Source organism: Aedes aegypti, chromosome 2 (genome assembly GCF_002204515.2).
Source record: "Aedes aegypti strain LVP_AGWG chromosome 2, AaegL5.0 Primary Assembly, whole genome shotgun sequence".
NCBI lineage: Eukaryota > Metazoa > Arthropoda > Insecta > Diptera > Culicidae > Aedes > Aedes aegypti.
The window spans coordinates 36,078,334-36,101,948 of NC_035108.1; the positions used below are offsets into that span (position 1 = coordinate 36,078,334).

Sequence of the window (23,615 nt, forward strand, 5' to 3'; positions counted from 1 at the left end):
GACTTCAATTTTAAATATACACCAACTAGAGATGGGCGACTCACTCATGAATCATTCAAAAGAGTCGACTCCCAAAATAAAGTTAACGAATCACGGTTCTTTTCAAAAGCCACGATGCACAAGCCCTTCATTTTTTGAAAGATTAGCCTTTTTTTGAGTTGGACTTTCGATAGTCAAGTATATGTCTGGATATAAATAGTTGATGTAGCTTCATAAAAAAAATATCTTGTTGAAAATTGGTTACATTTTGCATTAATCACACGAAATACATGATCTAGTTATGATTTTTTTTTAATGTGTCACTGAATCGATCAAACGAATCGCACTTTTGTGAGTGAGCTATCTACGATTCGCTCCCAAAAGTAGACCATTTTGCCCATCCAACCAAACACTTTATTTCAATATGCCCAAACGTAATATTTTTCCACAATATTTTCAAACAAGGTGTGTAAATTTTTATATTTATAGAAAAGCAACTTTTAAAATTAAAACAAGAATGTTGCGACAAAAAAAAAAGTTGACTTGAGAATTCAAATGGTACAGTTATGCTTTTATGGGCAATATGGAACCGTGACAAAGTGGCGTAATTTCCGTTTTGTCGCCTTAATCCTCTAGCGCATGACTGCTCACCATAGTAGCATGTCCGAAAGAACTTGAGACTATTAAGAACCAGAGCTACAGGTCCAAAACCCTGATAAAAATGGATGGTTATGACGGTAATGACCGTAGTGGTTACCATGCAAAGAAAAAACGGACTATAGTAGGTGGCCTTCAACTTCAAGTTCAGACAAGTTCTGCAGCTACAGCCTGATCAGCATATATGCGCAAACGAACGATAAGTCCGACGACATGAAGGATGAGTTCTATAATAGCCTAGACCATCGTTCCCAAACTTGGCTTTCGCGATTTCCCGACCTTTCATCAATTCGCTCGTTTTATCATCAAAAAGAGAGCTGACGAGACGTTGGGGGGTCGCGAAATCCAAGTTTGGGAAGGTATGGCCTAGACAAGGCCTCTCCGTAGGCCCAAATACAAGATGTCAAGACAGTCATCGACGACGCAAATAAGCAGATCGGCAAAGAAGACTTCTTTTGACCATTGAAACGAAAAGTCGTCATTCCGTTATCAATGACAATAGCCTGCGGCTTGTAACCTTCACTGCTGCTAGAGGGATGGCTATCAGCAGTACCTACATCGCATGCAAGAATATCCACAAACACACCTGGAGACTCTCGAGTGGCGATGCCTTCTCCAAAATACTCAACATGCTGGTTGATGGGCGACATTCCTCAGATGACATATACGTCAGGATCTTTCGAGATCCTAATATCGACTTGGATCTTTATCTAGCTGTAGCTAAAATTCGAGCGTGGTTTTCCAACGTCACTAGTTCCAAAACTACCAGAAGGTTGCGCTTCAATATCCAACCCTTGTCGACTGATGATGTCAGTACCGCCTGCACCCAGACTAGCAGTTGGGAAGAATCAATATTTCTAGAAATGTTGACAGCGAGGGGGCGCCTACCCACGAAGCTGCGGCAACAAAGGCGCGGGAAATGATTGGCACTGGTCAACGACGAAGACGAAGCGACTGGTTCGATAAAGAGTTCGAGAGATTGACAGACGTGAAGAATCTCGCTAGAAGCCGTGTGCTTGTGGCCGGTACTCGACAGATCAGAGATCGGCACATGACAGCGAGAGCTGGGGAAAAGCGAATCCACCGCAGAAAGAAAAGGCAGCACGAAGAAAGTGTGGTAGCTAAAGCTCAAGAAAGCATGAACCGGAATGATATGCGCAGATTCTATGCAACGGTCTATGGTGCGCGGCACAATACCGTACCGGTGCCCGCCATGTGCAATGATCGAGAAGGGAATTTGCTGACCGATAGAACGGCGGTGGCTGCCAGGTGGAAGGAGCACTTTCAGCAATTGTTGAACGGTGAAAATGGAAATGTAGCGAGGAACAGTATGAACATAGATGATGACGATCAAGCTGTGGACCCACCGACTATAGGAGAGGTTAAAAATGCTATCAGCGAGCTAAAAAGCTGTAAGGCTTCTCAAGCACGGAAGCGAGCAGCTTTACCAGTCGATCCACCGAGTACTTATGAAGGTATGGGAGGACGAATAATTGCCCACCGGCTGGTTTGATGGCCTAATCCGCCCTATCTACAAGAAAGGGCACAGACTGGAGTGTGCCAATTACAGAGGAATTACCCTGCTGAAATTTTGTCGCGCATCCTGTTTAACAGACTGAAACCTTCGTCAATGAATACCAAGCTGGTTTTCGTTCGACAACGGACCAGATGTTTAGCTTGCGAATGATCCTATACAAAACTCTCCATCTGTTTATTGATTTCAAGGCGGCGTACGACTCAGTGAAAAGAAGTGGCAGATAATGTCTGAACATGGTTTTCCGGTGAAACTAATCAGGCTGATATGTGCTACGCTAGACGGTATCGAAATCAAGTGATCAGGCAGCAGACGAGGTGGCAAACTCGTTTGTGACGTTAGACAGATTGAAGCAGAGAGACGCAATTTCGAATTTACTGTTCAACATTGCACTCGAGGGTGCTATTGGACAGCGAGGATAGTCCTGATATTCTACCAAAACGAAGTACATGGTTGCAGGGAGAGATAGAGGCAGGTTTGGTGGTGTAGGTGCTGAGGTATTGTTTTATGGGGATATCTTTGAAGTTGTTGTAGAATTTGTTTACCTTACACTGAGGAAACTTAACGTATGAGGTACACAAGAATTTGTTATGGAATACCGATATAAGAAGTATTTTGTTTTTCATTCGAAAATCTTACCAAATTCCACAACAGACTTATAAAACAATACTCATTACATAGACGGATATAATTTTATAAGAAACTCTTTTTGGTTATCGTACGTATTGATCATTGGCTTTCATAAGACACTCTAATGGAGTATGATTTTCATAACAATTTCATTCGAAAATCTTATGAATAACGTGGAGCGATGTAAATAACATAATATTCACGATAGAGATTCACAAGCGCGTGTATGACAATGATTTGTAACACATGTGAAAAACAGTTGATTTGTTTAAAAAAAAAACACGTAAGAATTTCATACGAATATCTTATGGAATAAAAACACAAGAAGCGTCTAATGAGACTCATAAGAAAAACTTGTGAACTTCCTTCGGTCATTGCGTTCATAATATAAATAGGTATAATATTATAAGATACTCTTATGAAGGATCATAGATATCAATTATGGAATTTTTTGGGACTATTAAGTATTTAGAGAATCGCTCTTTGAATTTGAGAAAATGAAAATAAAGATATTCATAAGATCTCTAATGATAACGACAAGAATTTCTTGTGAATATTGCACGTACTTTATTCCTTAAGAATCTTATGAAAGAGAGAAAACCAGTCAAGAAATCAATTAACAAGCGGTCTCTTATGAAATTCGTACGCAATTTCTGGCTCAGTGACACATGTGACATGTGACAACAACGTCTCACGCGGTGGTCTCATCCGATTCCAGATGCTTTTGAAGATAATTTAGTTGTTTTCAAAATGTGAACACAACAAATTTCATTTAAAAAAAGTGACTTAGTTATTTCACAAAAACTACTCAAAAACATGATTGTTTAATAAAAAAAACTAATTTCTTGAAATTGTTGATTTTTTGGCCGGAAATTAGATTTTTAGTGGTAAACTAAAGTTTATACAGAATCTTCAACAACGAGTAGAATAGTGTATATATTTTCAAAAATATCAACAATATTTTTGTTATACTTCTTCTTTCTTTGCATTACGTCCTTACTGGGATAGAGCCTGCTTGTCAGCTTAGTGTTCATATCAGAACTTCCACAGTTATTAACTGACAGCTTTCTTTGCCAAAGTTACAATTTTCGCATTTGTAAAAAAAGGAAAAAGTTGAAATTTGGCGTGACATAATTTGTGTATCATCCCATACGAGTTATATTTGGTAGTCACTCAGTACCATGACCCCACAGTTATGGATCAAATAGTGTGGAGTCCAACCTATAAAATTCAATAAAACGACATGGAAAACGTAAAATTGTAATTTAAAAGCACGAATCGAATCGTTTCAAATTGAAACTTCGGTTAGTAAACTGTATTGAGTGTAATATTTACATAGGATTGCATAAAAAATAAAAATTGAGTCGGTTCCTGAAAACCATATTATGGATCAATTTTCATATTATGGATCAAATTGTGACATATTACGGATCAGTGCGCAAAATCAAGAGATTTTCAACTCAATGCATGTGTATTGCATGGTATGGCGAAATTTAACAATGTGTCATATATTACTGCAAAAAATAGCAGTGTTAGAGCTGGAAACAAGGGTAAAATGCCCTTTTTATTGTGATACTGCATTGTAGTAACTGAGACATGAACCGTTTTCGCTCCACACCAAGTTTTCCCCCCATTTTTGTCTGCTAAAATATGAAATTTACAAACCTTGATGTTTTATTAGTTTTATCCTTAGTGTTATTGTCTGAAAATGTCGAATCCAATGCATAAAATAGCAGAAATCTACATTTTTTGGAAGTGATCCATAACTGTGGTAAACAATCATTTCCTGGTCCATATTATGGATCACTAGTTAGAAGTCCTAATATTCGGTGTTTTGAATAAAAATTCATGTAAAATGTTTTTCAAAGATTAATTCATACTAAATCGAAGCGAACGAGCATAAAACATGCTATAACATTTGAATTTTACCACCTGTGGGAGCTTATGAATGCTGACGGCACTTCTTACAGAAAACGACCATATAATGATAGCTGTGTGGTACCAACTAAACATTTGTCAAAAACACCGTTATTTAGCGGTTGAATGTTGTGCTTACCATTACAAATGGCAGAAGACAAATAGTATAACATGGGAAAAATATGTTTTACGTCAACGTTTATGTTTTGAGCGAGCTATCCGATGTTGAACGCCAAAGTGATCCGTCACTGTGGGTGATCCGTAACTGTGTGGGCATGGTATAACGACATTGTTTTGTACATATTATAATCGTTTTTTTTTCTCCATGCTCCATAACTAAATCTTTATAACGACGTAATTTATAGCGACATCTCCGTTAACGACGGTCCTTTGCTGTATGATGTTCGGTTTCCGACCACCAAAATTTTGAAAAATTGGTACCGTCGGACGGGGCTACATTGAACACTCACCTTTTGTATTCATTTGCAGCGTAAATATCAATCAGAGCAATTTTGTGTCTTCAGCACTTTTATTGACCAGTGATATGCTCTACCACTAGACATGATTTTTTTGGAACAACATCAACAATAACAGGATGAACAAGAAAATATTTCAAAAAAGTGCGAATAAATATTCACAAGGTATATAACATTGGCTATGAATTGGCATTGTTTGAATTTTTCCCATGGCGTGGAAAGTTATTGGAACCATCACAAAACTATTGAATCGTCACGTTTCATAAAAATCTTGTGATTTTTGCTTAAAATGGTTGTTTAATTAAAATAATTGATCAAAGGTCTTATTTTAACGACTTTTATTTTATCATAATGTTTTAGTTTGTATATTTCACAACATAAAGAAATTAAAATAAATATTTGGAAAAGTTAATAGGCATGAGTGACACATATTTCAATACGTACCAATGGCAAGTTTACAACATAATCCCTAAAAAATATTTTCCGTCATATTTTACATGGATTTGCAGTACAAAACAATTGCATCTTTCAATTGCTGAAACAAACTACTCATTAGCCAACTCTCAACTGCTAAAAAGCTAAATGCAAATTTTCAGACTCATCAAAATGCATATGGAAATATTACCCAATTTGATTTGTTTAACCAGATTCTTGTGTTTTTTTTGCGACAGAGTGCATACTATTTTTCCTCACAACTACATCAACACTAGAGCACCCACACCAAAAACATATTCATAATCAAAATACTAGGTTTGACTAGTTTTGAGGAATTAATCTTCGACCTGTCTAGTGGATTAACTGTAAGTAAATAAAAAATCAAGTATAGCACAATGTATGCATATAGTGCCGTCGCGGTAAAATGTTTGAAATGGTTTCTCGTGGAATTTGGAATTTTCTCAGAATCTATGCGAGATACCCAACTTCGGAAGTGGTGCATTTGATTCGCAGCCGGATGCGTTCTAATGCGCTCTTCTTTTGAGACAGAAAAAAAACTTTTTTGGCGAATATCATTTTTCAATAGTTTATGTAAACAACGTTCGTTACTTACTCAAATCATGGCTTCTGATGCCAAATATGAAGATCAAACTTTCACTTAGTGAGTTATTTCAAAAATAAAAACACTTTGAATCGCGGAATACGCCTAAAGGTAGGCAATATCATAAGGAAATTCAGTATTCCTAATAGTAGTTCGTTAATATTGCTTAATTGAACGAACTTATAAATGATTTGACAACGGAATCGTTTTTGGCGATGCCAATTTTAGTAACAATCGCATTTTTCTTGTTCATGCCATATGCAGAACTCATGTGAGACATGAATTTTCGATAGTGACATCCATAATGATAAAATTCATTGATTCCAGTATTGCATGTTTTATATTATTTCATTTATAGTAATATTTATAAAATGTAAATACCAAAATATCAACAATAACATGGACATCAGTAAATCCAGAAAAAAAATCAAGTAGAGCATTACACTGTTTAATACCAACTAAAATTTGTATCTTTCGAAAGATACGCGTTTTTCGACCTCAACTAAAAGGTCTTTTTTAGTGTAGGGTACTCAAATCGAGTCTAGTAAAAATACAAGACTTTGAAGACGCAGTTGAGGTCGACAAAATCTAGTTGAAATTGTATAGAACTAAATATGATTTTTTGTTTTGCTGAACTTTAAGTCAAAACCCAAATTTCGTGGACTTCGCAGCTTATGCGAAATCGCAAATTCCCATCGTTGCTAGTTATTTATTTATAATTTTAACACTTATTGGTAAACTTGCATACTACTATTTTATTGTAGACCTTTCGAAATTGCTTACCTGTAAAAATGCTATGACTAGACCAACCGTCCCAACGACATGTAGCCTTTGGACGAACCACATTTGCAGAATTTGACCGCAGCTCTTATCCCAAAACAGAGACGGATCGCCAGCTCTGGAAGCAATCAAAAGCAATTGTTAGCAAGCTCAAAATGATCAACCCAAAATCACCCAGAACGAAAATTACTTCCGGCAATCAACGCTCTGCAGATCGTCACCAGATCCTTCCATCATTAGCGAATTGTATCGCGGTCGGCAACACGATCTCGGGACCCATCTTTCACCGGGCCAGGCACTGATATCGTACCAGTCTTCGTACGAACTGACTCCACAGCATTGCAACTAGAACTCAAATCGAATCAATTATTGACCCACAAACATTCGCTTGTAATTCAACTCACCTCAACTTGTACTTTGTCCCAAATTGAGGCTACCGATGGAGCAAAAATGCCACCCCGATCCGAAACGTTATAGTGCTTCTCGATGCCATATTTTAGCTCGTGAACCATCATCCGGCCGATTCCGCCACGGAACACAAACGCCAAAGATCCCAGCAGAAACTCGCTCAGGAACAGCAAAACCACCAATGTAAAATACTGTTCAACACAGAAAAAAAAATCATATAATTATAACCACAAAAACACGACACACAATCAAACCCTACTATTATCAGGAAGCACCGGGACTGGAACCACGAGCCGCAGCATCCAAAAAACGCTATCACGAAGCTAATCACACCGATGGTCATGAACAGGCAGTCGGCACTGAGGGCAGCATGGTCCGGCAGAAGTGTGGCATAGCCCGGTGCGGCAAATCGTAACCACACGCCGATGGCCAGAAAACAGCTACCGCAGAGCTGAAAGTGGTCATTGTCATTGTTTGTCATTCCGGTGGATTCTTTATTCTATATGATTGATGAAGCAGTGCTTACCCATATTAGAACGTTGAATGAGCAGAATGTCCGTCGTATGCACGTGTAGCCAGAACTCCCCATGGTGCTAGAAAAGTAAAAAAAAAAAACAAAATTCAGAATTATGTATGCATATGAAACTTTAAAAAAAAAATTAGCAACAAAATTTTTAACAAATTATGCACAAATTTGTATGAGAAAACTCGTTTTTTGTCCATATCTTTTTACTAAGATTTGTAACATTCCCTATGTTTTCTACGAAGTTGTTATGTTTCTTTAAACGCGTGTTGTTGTTGGACATCCCAACTTTCTATATCCTAAAGTAAAGAAGTTATCGGTTTATTTAGGTTTCATTAGACTTATTTGATTGAAAGTAAAAACGCATGAAAAGACTTTTCTAGACGCAAGCTTTTATCACTTGCCGGTAGGGAGGATATGGTTCTTTCATAAAACTTAAGGATTGTCTGCACCATTTTGCGCCGGAAACAGGTTTTGGGGCCTAAACTACCCCTTAGAAAAAGATCAGTTTTTGAATAAATTTGTTATTTTGAAACATAGCATCATGACATGTTCAGAAAAACATGGAATTTTATGTAACAAACAACTTTGTAAATACCACTAAAAATATTGAAAATCTTGTTGAAAAAAAATGTTAAAAATATGAAAGCTGTTTCAAACTTCCACTTCTACAACTTTGCCAAAGATACCATTATATGTTATGAGAGAATAGATTTTTTATCTCACTGCCAAGTGGAATGAAACTTTTTGCATCACGTGATGCGCTTTAACCTTCCAGTCGTCGCGTGGTTTGCCACCGTCAGAATCACCGCGCTGCTGTTGTAAACGAAAAGCGAGGTTTCTTCAGCGGTGTTGTACAAAATACAACAGCGCGACGACTTAAGTGTTAATATACCAAGAAATTTCTCCGAACAAAGTATATCGCTAAAATCAACGATTTGGGCGCTATTCACAAAGCGCACGAAATCGATTAAATAAAACAGTGAAAAAGTTACATATGAGTGGGTTAAGGGTGAGACTTGAACTAATTCAAGGGCATAAGGGCACACCCAAGCAATCAACAGTTCAGGTTTTTGTGGGCTTCGTGGTCTTGCGGTTAGCGGCGTCAGTCGGTTGAGCGTATTGTGCCACGAAGCGTGGGTTCGATTCTCGCTCCAGTCGGTGGAAACTTTTCGTCAAACGAAAAATTCATCACTGGGCTACTGGGTGTTCTGTGTTGTCCGTTGTCTAATGTTCGTGATTGTTCAGTCTGTGCAGCCTTTGGCTGAAGACGGTGTAAATTGTCTTTTTACTTAAGCAGTAAACCCGAAAGTTCATTTCTTGTAGATTTTGAATTCCAATTAAACTTTACGGCAGAAGACCACAAAGAACTTTTTTCAGCGCTTATCAATAACTATAAAATTCAGAACTAGGTCAAGTCGAAGTCCTACTTCATCGGAATTTAAGCAACTTAGATGAACTAAGGCTGCAAAACGGTGAGTCGACAATCAGGAAGCAACACAGCTCTGGTCCTCACAAGTTCCCACCTCACGCTTCCACGGGTTGAATGATGACAAATACCGGGTCGCGTACATAGCTAGTAGTGCAGCCTGGGCACTGTTGTTCTTTTTTTTTGTGTGTTTTTTTTTTACAAGGGGGAAATCTGCAAACAGATCTCCTGAGAAGGTAACTCAGGGAAAGCGGGGATGACGCACCAACGACGATCTGCTAAAACCAGCCCATGCACTATTCTTGAGATTTTTTTTTTAGTTGCTCAAGTGGTGTACAGTGCATCAACATGACCCTTGGCCTCAAACTTTTATCTCCCCGGAACCACCTTACGGTATTCGGGGCAGGGCCAGTCCATATAGCGTTACACATATAGTAAAAATAGCCTAGGCAAACTGCTTCTTCTAGCCGACTTAAACAACATTACAAGGGACCTGCCTCGGCAGGCACATTATCCTGTACGTACTTTCCAACAGCTTTAGGTTTCTGCTCGTTCTAAGCGCTTTTAACCCTCCAGCGCCCAAAAGTGAACTGTTATAGATAAAAATTTAATTCAAAAGGGAGGTGAAACGTTATGCTTAATCTTGTTTTTTGATGAACCGGTTCAATTTATCGATTCACTTGCGAACCGGTAAAATCATTTTTTTTTATTTCAGGAGAAGCAAACCTATAATTTGGTAGCAGTTTAATCGTAAACTCAAATGTGTAACTTTTAAACCGTTTCATTCTACCGATTCACTTTTGAACCGGTTGAGAAATTTATTTTTATTTCAGAAAACATTCCGTGAAGTTAACTGTTAACATTTGATAGAAGATTAATCCTACAAATGTAATGTGTAACTTATTGCATCGGTCCATTTCACCGATTCATTTTTGAACCGGTTAAATATTTTATACAAAACAATTAGAAAAAATGCTGTTTTATTTTGATGGAAGAAAAGTCGTTCGACTGAAATGTGTCATATTTTGAACCGGTTCATTTTACCGTTTCACTTTTGAGCCAACATATAAGGAAACTTATGCAGTTAGTGATTCTTCTTCAGTTGGACGTATTTTTAAAATAATAAGAATCAACGTGTAATGTTATATCTAGTTATTTGATGAACCGGTTCATTATACATATTGATTTAATCAAAATTTAATTTCGATGTTTTGTGAAATAATAAATCTTGTTTTTTTTTTTTTGACAAACCGCTTCGGTTTTCCGGTTCACTTTTGAACCGGTAAAATCAATAATTTTTATTTCAGAAGATTACTACCCAGACAACCAGAAATCGCCTAAAAGTTCACGTAATAACTCGTTTATTCATACAAATTACATCAAACCCGCAAAACACAATGGATAAAATCGTCAGATTGATGAGTTTCCTCGCATAAAACGCTCCTTTTCTGAGTTCATTTGTACATTTGGTTTCGTCCCGTACACTCGTACAAAGTAAGTCGAATCAATCCGTAGCAGCTGTCAAATCAACATTTGTTATCATACACTAAGTCGCATATGATCACAGATTAGTACGGTAGAAAATTTATACAATCGCATTGTATGCTATTATTCATCACACAATATATGCACGTATATCGCCTCCACTTTTGTACGTAGAAGGCCTTTTCGTGACATCTTATAAGTGAAATTTCGCACATACAAAGCCTCCAGGTGATTTCGTTATACGAAAAAATTTGGTTGTCTGGGTACTAAAGTTTGCTGCTATATTTTGTAACTTTTTGAACCGATTCATTTCATAGATGCACTTGTGAACTGGTAAAATCATTTACTACCATTCGGAAAATAACCCGTGAAGTTTACTGTTATCAATTGTTAGCAGATTATTCAAATAACTAAAATGTGTTGTTTTTGAACCGGTTCATTGAACCGATTCACTTTTAAGCTAGCATATAAGAAATCTTGTGCAATGTGAAATATGTTTATAATGATGAAAATCGAAGTGTAATGTTAAATCTTGTTATTAAATGAAGCGTTTCAGGAGGTGAAATGTTGAGAAAAATCTTTCTTTTTGAATCGGTTTACTTTTAAGCGGATTAGCCAACTTATTCATGATGTTTTACGTGTTGGCTATTGAGTTGCGTGAGCTACAATCCATTCATGAACAATCTCAAGTAAGAGGTATGAGCTTTTGAGATTTTTGCACCGCTCTCTAGACGATAACACTGCGGAACACGTTTTTGTCTCCTGCATCAAAATACCTCTATTTACTTAATTATGGGTTGCTGAATCCATTGCCGTTTACAGAAATATCGTAGCACGTCTAGTTTTTGAGATATTGGTTGTTGTAAATGCGAAAATTGACTATTTCAGCCAACTTGCATGCAAGTTTACCAGCTTGTATGGCAATTTATTTGCTTAATTTGCCACAGAATTCAAACTTTATGTGTATAACAATACTTATCATAAAAGTTTGTGATACTTTTGACGCGGAAAAGTTATTTTTTGATGGTTTAGAAAAGTATTGTATTTTGCCATGTGAAAGAAACGAAGAATTTTGTATGGAGACTGCAAGCATATTGAAAAAATCGGTTTAATTTAAATTTAATCGTGCTATTTGTATCAATTTGTATCTGAAATGGAAGTTTAAGTCCTCTTTTGCATGCAAGGTGGATAAGATCACAAAAAAAGTTTGATAAAATATACTTTAAATTTTAGGTAAACATCAATAAAATCAATGTTTTATACAACTTTGGCGACCTGTGGCTAAAAATTGTGACGTGCTGGAAAATTTCTGAGAACGACATCAGATTCAGCAACCCAAAATCTACTAGAGACACCTAATTTGATCCTTGAGACACGCAAAAATGTCATTTTTGTTGCGCTGTGTAATCGCTGTAGTTTGCTGCTAAAATTTAGTATACGTTTTATCGTACAACTGAAATGTGTAACTTTTTGAACCGGTATTTTGTTTCTCAGAAGATAACCCGTAAAAGTTACTGTTATCATTGGATATCAAATAAATCATACAACTGTAATGTTGTACTCTTTGTGTTAGTTCATCACTTTTGACCCTGTACCTTTTTCAATTTAGTTTGAAAGATGCTCAGTAAAGTTTGCTGTTTTATTGTGATGGAAGTTTGTAACATATATGTAACTTTTTCAACTGGTTCATATTACCGTTTCGCTTTTGAACCGGTGAAACCATTCATCTCTTATTTCAGAAGATTTCTTTCAGAATATAAGCGGTAAAGTTTACTGGCATTATTTGATGAATATTTAGTCGTACAACTGAAACGTGCTACCTTTTTGATCGGTTCATTTTATCGATTCCCTTTAGATCCAGTAAAATCATTTTTATTCCAAAAGACGGCAGCTAAAGTTTGCTGTTATAATTTGAAAGCAGCTTAGTGGTACAACTGTACATAATGCGTAACTTTTTGAACCGGTTCATTTTACCAATTCACTTTTGAACCAGTAAAATAACACTATCGGCATTTAAGGGAAGTTGTGCAGTTTGTGATTCTATTTCGGTTGAACGTATTTTCATAATAGTAAACATTGTAGTATAATAACATCATATTATTTTATGAAGTGGTTTATTAGTCATGCCAATTTACTCTTGAATTGTTTTTTTTATGTTTGGTAATAGAAATTTGATTGTACGACTGGAATGCGTACTGAAATGCGTGACTGATTTGTTTATGAAATAGTTTGAACAAATATGCCATTAAAAAATCAAACAAATCATGTTTGATGCTACAGTCAACTCACAATATTGAACAGACCATCGATCTAGGGAGATATAGTTACAGTTCAGAGCAACTGCGATTGAAGTGACCAGCGAGGTAGCCTGTAAGCTTACTTCTACTTTTGTTCTTTATTTCGATATCAAGCTACGAAACATAGAGTTAGGCAAAGTTGATTGTATTTCGATTGGAGGTATAATTATAGGGATCAAAAGATTTTATTGAGTAGAAGCATAACGTTGATATTTGTTTAACAGATTGATGGGCCTAGTACACTTTTGAACCTTCAAACAACATTGAACTATAACGAAACCATTCATAATTTACAACAGATATATGTAAATTATTGAACAGGTCCATTTCATCGCTTTCAAAAGCGTTATATATGAAATATATGTGCCTATATATGGCATATATGCCATGTTATAAAAAAAGATTGTATTATTAATGTTTTGTTTTTTTTGTGTATTGATAATAATAAGAATTTAAAAACGTACATTGTTCTATGCAGAAGTTGTAGTGAACTGTTTGGCCTACAAAAAAAAATACACACTGAAAAAATATTTGATGTTTTTTCATGAAAAATACATTTTGGCCGATTTTAAAAATGTTGTGTTTTTGTCAAAATAAATACGTTCTGATGGTTTAATAAGAATCTTGAAATCATTCTAAACCATAATTATTATAACGAAAATTTCTCTAGAAGTAGCCATTTTTCAATTATATCGAGTTGAATGCAAAAAAATAATTATTAAAATAATAAAATAGGTTATTTTTATAAGTTATTCGCGATTCTCCATCATAATAATACGTTTCCAAGAGTAAAGACCATACATCTTTCCATTTACTTATTTTCTCGATATAATTCGAAAATAGTTACTTCTATAGATATTGTCCATAAAATCATTATGGTTCAGAATAATTTCAAGATTATTTTTTGTATCAAAAGAAAAGAATTTATTTTGTCAAAAAATCAAAATTTAAAAAATCGACCGAAAGTTCTTCTTAGAAAAACTTATTTATCAAAAATTTCTCCATCATGAAACTTTGTCCCAAACATCTGTTTACTATCAAGATTCTATGGTGAAAATTAGAAAAATATTAAAAATGGGGTTTTGTGTAATATAAAATTTAAGTTTTATTTTAGATATTTTTATGAAAATAAATAATTTTTTTTTCAGTGTTTATTTTTTTTCTTATAGTCTCAACGGTTCACTACATCTTCTTCATAGAACATTTTTCTCTAAAACAGTTTCGGTGTTAGAATTTTTCAAATAATTTGCTTGCAAAAATATTATAGGCCATTTTCAAAAGTTATTCTTGAGTCAAAATGATCAATTTTTCTATGAAAAATACTTATTCTACCATAGTAAAAACATGTGCAAAATCTAATCCAAAATCGAAGGCTAACGAGTACGATTTTTTTTTCGACTCATTCTGGATGGATGTCATCTTTTGGGAATCTGAGGTGCTTCCCAAAACAGGTTCTGGGTACCATAATAAAGACCACGGTGGCCATTTTTGATTTTTCTCGACATCTTACGACTATTATTCATTGCTTCTTACAGTTACTTTATGAATATTATTGCAATCCATTGCCATGTTAAATGCATAGACGAAAATTTGTCAGGGATGAAAAAATCGGAATAAAAAGAACAAACTGTGTCCAAAAATTTAATACCTCAAATATATTTGAAGCAAAGTTGAAAACAATGCAAACCACGTTTGTTTTGAAATAAAATGTCGTTTTGATTTTCTGTTATAATACAAAACAGAAAATGGACTTTTTCTGCTTGGAGTCGATTCCCGGTGGCCACTCCGGATTGATGTGGACCACTTTAAGCAAAAATCAAACTAGATAAGTTTAACTTTCATTTACAACTAATTTCACGGAAATCAAAGAAGAATTAGATTTTTGACTAGCAAAACAAAACAGGTGTCACCTAGAGGTGACACTGGGCGTTGGGGGGTTAACCAGATTTGTCTTCCATACCTTAGTATGGATAGCGCCATGCTTGCCAGTAGCTTGCATTTGCTGGCAATTATAGCAGAGCTGTTAGACATCATCCTCGATAGCGCCGCTATAGCCGTAGATGTCCTTCCACAGGCATATTCCACAGGCACCATCGATCATTACCCAAATATGCCTTAGGGATCGCTTGGACTCTATGGTGCAATCACACCTATCGAGATAAGCGCCCGTTGCTCAGGACTTGCGGTTCTTGACCACCACCACCTCAGCCTTGTGACGGGCCAGTCCTAGTATCCTAGACTTCATTCATTCCTCAACTATGGAAATAGAGTGCGTATTACTGCAGGACGGTCGACAAATCCCTAGCTTCATAAGGTGTTCAGATTCGGTACGAGCTACCTCAAGCTTGTCCGGTGAAAGTCGTCGAGGTCTGGAATACACTGGCTGTCCGGTTGTTTCCATCCGGTGGACGACCAACGATTCAAAAATTGATCCCGGAGGCGTGAGACGGGTCATGCTAAGTAATTCCGACAATATTTCGTCGAACGTGGAAACTACACTAAATGTTTTAATCGAATTTTCACTTGTCCGTGCAAGTATGCCGGCCGACTCGAGAATTGTGGTGTTGTTGATAAGGTAGTTTCGTTTCAAATCGATCAGCAAATCGAAATGGCAAATAAATTCCGCGGTGGTAGGTTATTTGGCATAAAGTCGTTTGGCATAAAGCCGTTTGGCATAAAGTCGTTTGGCATAATGGTCATTTGGCATAAAGTCGTTTGGCATAATGGTTGTTTGGCATAATGGTCGTTTGGCATAATAGTCGTTTGGCATAATGAGTCTGAAGAATTTCTCAATTTTCGTTTTTACGTGGCTATTCAATCTTTCTGATGCCACAAGGCTTGTTTTGGAGTCAATTGATACAAAATGGCACTCTATTCAACAATCATTCGCTCTTGAATAAATTTGAGCACATTAGGAAAGTTATTGCCAATAGTATTTTATTTTCTATCCAGAAATTACCCTTCTTTTATATATTAATTCTTCTTTTGAGTTTCGCTATTGGAACAAAATTTTGCACTGAAGATTTATATATATTTAGCACAAATTTACCCTTCTATTAATTGTTCTATATTTTTCCTAAATGAGATGTTACCATTATTATAGGTAAGAAACCTGTTGATTTCTAATTTCATTAAATTTCTCCTTCTTTTATGCATAGGCTGTTCTTTGGAGCTATATTTTTTAAGCATTTTTGTATAGAACTGACAAAAGGGCGACAATCGATAACATTGATCTGCTCAAATTATCAGCGAAAAGAGAAATCGATTACTGCAGTTACTTTGATGGGTTGTGCTACTTTTCCCCGAATGTCGTTTCCTCAAATGCCATTTCCCGAATATCCCGTTTCCTCAACTAGCCCACTCCCCCGGAAAATTTTCAGCACCCATAATTGTCGTTACTATATACATTTCAGGGGGGTGAACGAACTGACCATCTAATATGCAACCTTCTTTATTTAATTGGCGGTTCTTTCGAGTTTTATAAAGACAATTTACACCGACTTCAGCTCAAGGCTGCACAGACTGAACGATCACAAACATTAGGCAACGGACAACACGAAACATCCAGTAGCCCAGTGATGAATTTTTCGTTTGACGAAAAGTTTCCACCGACTGGAGCGGGAATCGAACCCACACTTCATGGCACAATACGCCTAAACGACTGACGCCGCTAACCGCACGGCCACGAAGCCTACTTGTCACTTCCTACGTCAATTCTTGTAATGGTTTAATTGTAAATTTAGCCTTCTTCTAAAAATAGGCTGTTCTTTATGTTTATACTGTTATAAATTTTATTATTTAGTAAAGCTAATTGTGAACCATTTTTATGATCAATTCTTGCCAGATGTGCTGTTAGAATTATAATTATTTCGGAACCTGCCAATATTCTATATATACTTTTTTTTTTTGGGGCAAACGCGATATGCTGAAAATATAATATTTCAATCACAAATTTTCCCTTTTCTCGATAATAGACTGTGTTTTCGATGAACACTTCCAAAATTAGAATTTATATTGAACCGTTGAAAAGTTTTGCCACAAATATTTTCTTTTAAAGATGTGTTGTTCATTTGAGCTGTGCTGTGAAAAGATTTTTTTTTGCGTTAGAGTCTGAAACATTTTAAACGAAAAATAATCTGCTCTCCTATAAAGGCTATTTTTGCATTAAGTCGCATTAATAGATCTTTTGATTAGAGCTTTTGATATTTTGCAAAAAAAATCATTCTTTTATCAAGTAACTAGCGGTCCCGGCAAACTTCGTCTTGCTATCAAGTAGGCTGTTGAAAAACGCCATGGAACGCTCTGTGCAAAATGGAAGTTCCGTTCACTCCTGTTTTTTCAACTTTCCCGTTAAATATCCTTTGCTTTTTATATACACAAACACGTCGGAACACTTCAGGAACATAACTATGGAAAAATCATTCTAATCCGTCGAGCCATTCTCAAGCCATTTCGTGACATACAAACACCACTCCATTTTTATTTATATAGATTTTCAGCGAGTGTTACGTCCAAACTGGGACAGAGCTTGATATGCAGCGAAACATTCTATGAGCGTTCCCTTAATGAATAACTGCGAACTTTCCTTGCCAATTTACTATTTTAGAATATGTATATCACAACAAGCTCAAGGGTACTCTATGTTCTGCCCGTCACGAATGTCACAACATTTTTTGAAATTCTTAGCTCGGATAATCTCTGAACGAACACCACGCTTGTTTAGAACCTACCAAATTTTTTTGCTGTGGGCTCGGTGGTGTTGATCTCGGTAAAAGCTTAAAAAATGCCGATATTTATTTCAAGTCAATCATTATGCCAAACGGCCATTATGCCAAATGACCATTATGCCAAACGACCATTATGCCAAACGACTGTATGCCAAACGACCTTATGCCAAACGACTTTATGCCAAACGGGGTACAATCAAATTCCGCACCTATTATTTCCGATGTCACATCAGCAATGAGAAATGTCCACAAAAGACCAAGGATCAATTTTAACAACACTTCACCGTAAACTTTAATCGGCGTCCTGTTCGCGGCCAACAATTTCATTGTCGTTGATTTCACTTTTGCAATCCTGTCGGCACTTCGGACACATCGGCACCCGTATCGATCAAAAACTGCATAGAGGTGGTCGAGTCCGTAATTCTCAGGCGATAGATTGCGGCTGTGGTGGAAAGTTCGCCAACCTCCCCAGCAGAGTGATGTCATTGGTGATTAGATTAGCCTTGATGGCCGGTCGGACAGGGCTTTCGGCACTTTTTGGTATTGCTACCGAACGTACGGTGGTACCAACACGGTCCGGTCGAAGAATCCCTCTCGCGGCGAGGAATTTGTTTTTCACCTCCACGGGAACGGGAGCGTGAACGAACACGAGAATGCTCCTGTCCAGACATCACTTCCTCGAATCGTCGCGATAGCTCAACGATTTCTCGCTTAAGCTGCTGTATTGGATCAATGGCTGACCAAGGTATATTGAAGAAAGGTACAGCAATCTAAGCAGTCAGTGGATGCGAGGATGTGGGGGTGGAAAATGACAGCTGGCGAGTCGGCGAGCTGGCGAGTTTGTTGATGTAATTTTTTCCTCTATTGGTTGCTATCGTTTCCATAGGATTGTTTATTATTGGTTCATCACGACCATAATAAGAAGGAAAACTCAAAGCATTTGCAAGTAAGTTCTTTGATAGTATTATCTTAAATATAAATATAATTTTGTTTTGGTTTCAGACGACAAATGAATTCCGTAAACTCAAAAAATCTAGTTTAGAGTTACTTTCATCCAGGGGACTAGCTAGAAGAACCACATGAGCAAATGAAGGCTCTTACCCGTAGACACACGGCAAAGGTCTGTCAATAGAAAGAGGAAGATTGCCGAAATTTCACGGTATCGCGTACTCAGCCCTGTCGTCGTAAAATGTGAGCTTCTTAGTCGTCTTCATTTGAGGGGGGCGCTGCACTGCTATAGTCCAGAAGGCGCTTCAACTCTCAGGCGTTAATATGGGTGTCTCAAAATAAAGATTATCTCAAATACTTAAATATGTATTCCAAACATACAAGAACCAATATGAGTTTGCACGTGTTAAGTGTGTGTTCCATTTCAACTAAAATGTTGAACGAAGAGACCAAGTACATGGGCTTAAACATTGTTCTGTTTAAAAAAATGGGTCTGTGAATTTGTACAGATGTTCGCTTTCATTACATGTCAATATTGTACAGAAGGTGCTCAATTCAGAAAAAAATATGTTAGTTCCATAATTATTAGAATTCAGTATACATTATCTGATTTTTTCTCAGGTAAGAAGTACAATAAATAACATTGAACTACAACGCGTTGTGAATTGAACTAAGAGCAGGACAAGCATCACCTCGAAAGTTCGGAAGTTAATTCTCAAAAATTTCAAAATAATGGTAAATACGTCACAATATCTGATGTCCTCAAGTGGTTTTCTACCAAATTGCAAAAAAAAATGTTGTAAGCAACTCGATATATTACAACGCTTCATTACAACAATCGTCGAAATTAACCAACTCGGCAAGCCTCGTTGGGTAAATATGCGATTCGTTCTTTAAAAATCATCGTTCTCCAACTTGTTACGTTAACTACTATTCTGCAGATGAAATGGCTTGAGCTACAGTTAGTACGCGTGTTTCAGTAATTTTCTTTCGTAGAAGTTACTGGAATCTCTCAAATGAAGCATAAAGATCATCTCTAGGACTAGGACTAGGACTTTTATTCATTTTTGTATATCTACTTTTAAGACTACTTCTATTGGATGATCCACTACTGGAACACGACGGCACATACTGATGAAAAGGAACTATTTTTTTTGCGAAAACCTAATTATTTATATAATTTTTTGATCAGATAAAAAGCACAGGGTGGCCAACAGATTTGCATTTTAAAATTCCCGCTTTTGTCCCGGTTTTTTGTTTTGCTAATCATACCTTCAACTCAATTTAAATCTCTTTTTTTTCATGAAAATGAAGGGACCTCTAAGGCAAATAACTTTGAGGTAAAAATGAAACAATGCCACACGTGTAGAACCACCTTATTTATTCAACACTTAGTCGTTTTGTTAGAGAATTGCTCTAATACCTTTATGAAAACGTTTGAGTTCCAAAATCCTTTAAATGAATTTGTTTAATTTTGACTCAAAACATTGAGTCAAAAAAGTGAAAGAAAAGTTAAAAAAAAATATTCATGAGAGTAGTGGAAAGATTAAAAAATTATTTCGAAATACAGTTATGTAGTGAGAAAAGTGAAACATTTTTAAAATGCATAGTGTAATACACAAGAATAAAAAATCAAAGCATTTCATGTTACTTGAATGACAATATATTCAAACATAACGACTTTCCATAATTTCAGATTTGTAGATTTATAGCTCGAAAATGTTCGTTCAAAACGATTTTCCCGGTTACCATCTACAATTTTCGGTTTTCCCGTCTTTTTTTCGGTGGAATCGAATTTTCGCATTTTACCCGCTTTTCCCGTTTTCCCAGTTCTGTGTTCACCCTGAAAGCAGATATTTAACATATCAACTAAACTAGAGGCGATCTATCCGCAAAAAATAGCTGTTTTTTCTTAGCTAGCTTCTTGATGGTGACCTCAGAATGCAAAATGAGCGGTGCGCCAATGGTGAAAACATATTTTTCCTCTTTAATGAATGTTCGAATCCTCTGAGCAGAATCTCAAATAGAGAAACTTTAAAGTAGATGGAGTACCGTGTACCTTTTAATTCCGCTCCTAAATGCTTATCTTTGACAGATACGCGTATTTCGACTACCACTTGCAGTCTTCTTCAGTGTCAGTGGATACGAGTAACTGACACTGAAGAAGACTGCAAGTGGTAGTCGAAATACGCGTATCTGTCAAAGATAAGCATTTAGGAGCGGAATTAAAAGGTACACGGTACTCCATCTACTTTAAAGGTTTTCTCTATATTTTTCCTGATAAATTTCATGTTGGCGGCCATTTTCATATGAAAGCTACATCCTTCCTACCGACGATGCTACTAAGTTTGCTTTGTGTTTCGGAGGATACTTGAAGAAATACCTTAAATTTATCGCAAAATTAGCTTCCCTGAACAACGTTTAACTAGGGTTTTACGAGGGTTCTACTAATATGAATTAACCAGAGCGCATCTCCTCTAGTTTTGGCCTATTCTAGAAAACTAAAACAAAAATTGAAATTCTAACGATATGTGATGATGGTGGCCAGGTTTCTCAACCATAACAGACACAACTTTTTTTTCTACAAGATAGAGTGCAAAGACAAGTTATAAAGTAGAACATATTAATATAATAGAGTTTTTTGAGATTTCATTTTTAGAATGTTTGATTGTGTTTGAACGTGAAGTAATGTATAAAGCAGACTTGGAGAAATATATGATTAAACACAAAATAATCGGGAACATTTGTTCACAAAAAAGTTTGAGGTTTCTTAAAGCAAGGCATCTAGAAAGTTTGAACGGTTTTTGGGAGAGGTTTCAAAATTTCAGTCAAATATATGGCTTAATTTTAAAATCAATTGTCGCTCTTAAAAGATATCAATTGACATTTGCTTTGGATTTAAATATATTTCGCTATGATTTTGTATTGTAGTTTTGCGTTGGATCTTTTAGTGAATTTCAGAATTGACAACTTTTTACAGGCGGCTCTCAAACTCATTTCATCAAATAAAACAACAAAAATGCTGGTTTGGACGCATGAACTTTCGTCACTATTATTCATAAATTATTGACCCTAAATGAATAAGGATATTAACTAACTGTCTTTAGAAAATACGGTAGGGGTAAACCGCACCTAGCGCAAAATTTAATTTTGAAATATTTTACTTAAAATCATAAAATCCTAAACTGTTTACTGTGTATATTATGTTTTGTTCGGGTCGGAAATGTCGATTGATTTCTACAGGGCGTTAAGATGCTCGAGGGTATTTATACAACTCAAATGTAGATGTAGATTGATGTCAAACAGAATGTTGAGATGCACCTGATCTATGTGGACTATGGTCAAGGGCGATTAAGCTCAACAATTTCGATTTATATCAAACAGGGAGTTAAGATGCAGCTGATCTACGTATGATACGGTGATATAACTCCAGGGCGTAGATACCACTTAGAATTAGCAACTGACGACGAACAGAGCGTGGAGATGCACCTGATGTACATAGGATAAAGTCAAATTACACACACTTACATCTCGAAAAGATCTGTGTAGAATGAAGTCAAATTACTCCAGGGCATTGATATAGCTTGATCGAATGATGACATATAAGGCGTTAAGATTCATATGATCTACATGGAAAAAGGTCGAATTTCTCCAGGACGTTGAAACAGCTCGCAATTTTCAATTGATATCCACCACCTGTTGATACAGCTCGGAAATTACGATAGTTTTTTTTACAGGGTGTAAGGATACTTCAGAACTCGCAAAGATCTATGTGAGATAAACTCAAATTACTCCAGGGTGTTGATACAGCTGGATTGATTCATGTCATATAGGGCCTCAAGATGCATCTGATCTACGTGAAATAAAATCAAAATACTACAGTGCGTTGATAAAGCTTGGAGTTTTCAATGATGTCCTCGAGGGCGTTGAGATGGATTTCATCTAGATAAGGTCACTCCATGGCGTTGGTACAGCTTGGAAATGTTGATTATTTTTCTACAGGGCGTGAAGATGCTCCAGATCTCGCAAAGATTTATGTGGAATAAACTCAATTTAATCTAGGGCGTTGATAAAGCTTGATCGATTTATGTTATACAAGGCGTTAAGATGTAACTGATCTACGTGGAATAATGTAAAATTACTTCAGGGCGTTCAAAAACTTTGTTATTTTCAATTGATGCCCTATAGGGCGTTAAGATACACTCACTTGACCTACATAGGAAAAAGTCAAATTACTCAATGGAGACGATACAGTTCGGAAATGCTCCAGGTCTTGCAAAGATAAATGCGAAATATAGTCAAATTACTCCAGGGCGTTTATACAGCTGGATCGATTCATGTCATACAGGGCGTTAAGATGCATCTGATCTACGTGAAATAATGTCAAAATACTCCAGGGCGTTAATAACGCTCCGATTTTTCAATTGATGTTCCACAAGGCGTTGAGATGCACTTGAACGCCATGGCGTTAGGCGTTGATACAGCTCGGAAATTTCGATAGATCCTCTCCAGAGCGTAAAGATGCTCCAGGTCTCGTAAAGATCTATGAGGAATAAACTCAAATTACTCGAGGGCGTTGAAAAATCTAAATAAATTGATGCCTTACAGGGCGTTCAGATGCATCTGGTCTACGTAAAATAAGGTCAAAATACTCCAGGGTGTTGATGAAGCTTGTAATTTGCTATTAAAGTTTTACAGGGCATTAAAATGCACCTAATCTACATGAACCAAGGTCGACATATTCCAGGGCGTTTATTAAGCTTGGAATTTACAATTTATTTCCTACAGG

At 36.4% G+C, this 23,615-nt stretch overlaps 1 protein-coding gene across 14 annotated transcripts in view; it reads right to left on the reverse strand.

The window, feature by feature from the left end:
• Positions 1-23,615, reverse strand: part of LOC5572896 (tetraspanin-9) — a 62,410-nt gene that overhangs the window by 1,515 nt on the left and 37,280 nt on the right. For all 14 annotated transcript variants that reach the window (XM_021840534.1, XM_021840536.1, XM_021840533.1 and 11 more), the window contains 5 exons: positions 7,944-8,010; positions 7,677-7,868; positions 7,414-7,608; positions 7,200-7,354; positions 7,013-7,127 (listed from right to left, as the gene is read on the reverse strand). In XM_021840534.1, coding sequence (XP_021696226.1) covers positions 7,013-7,127; positions 7,200-7,354; positions 7,414-7,608; positions 7,677-7,868; positions 7,944-8,006 — 720 coding nt within the window. In that variant the 5' untranslated portion in view covers positions 8,007-8,010. The remainder of the gene's footprint in view (positions 1-7,012; positions 7,128-7,199; positions 7,355-7,413; positions 7,609-7,676; positions 7,869-7,943; positions 8,011-23,615) is intronic.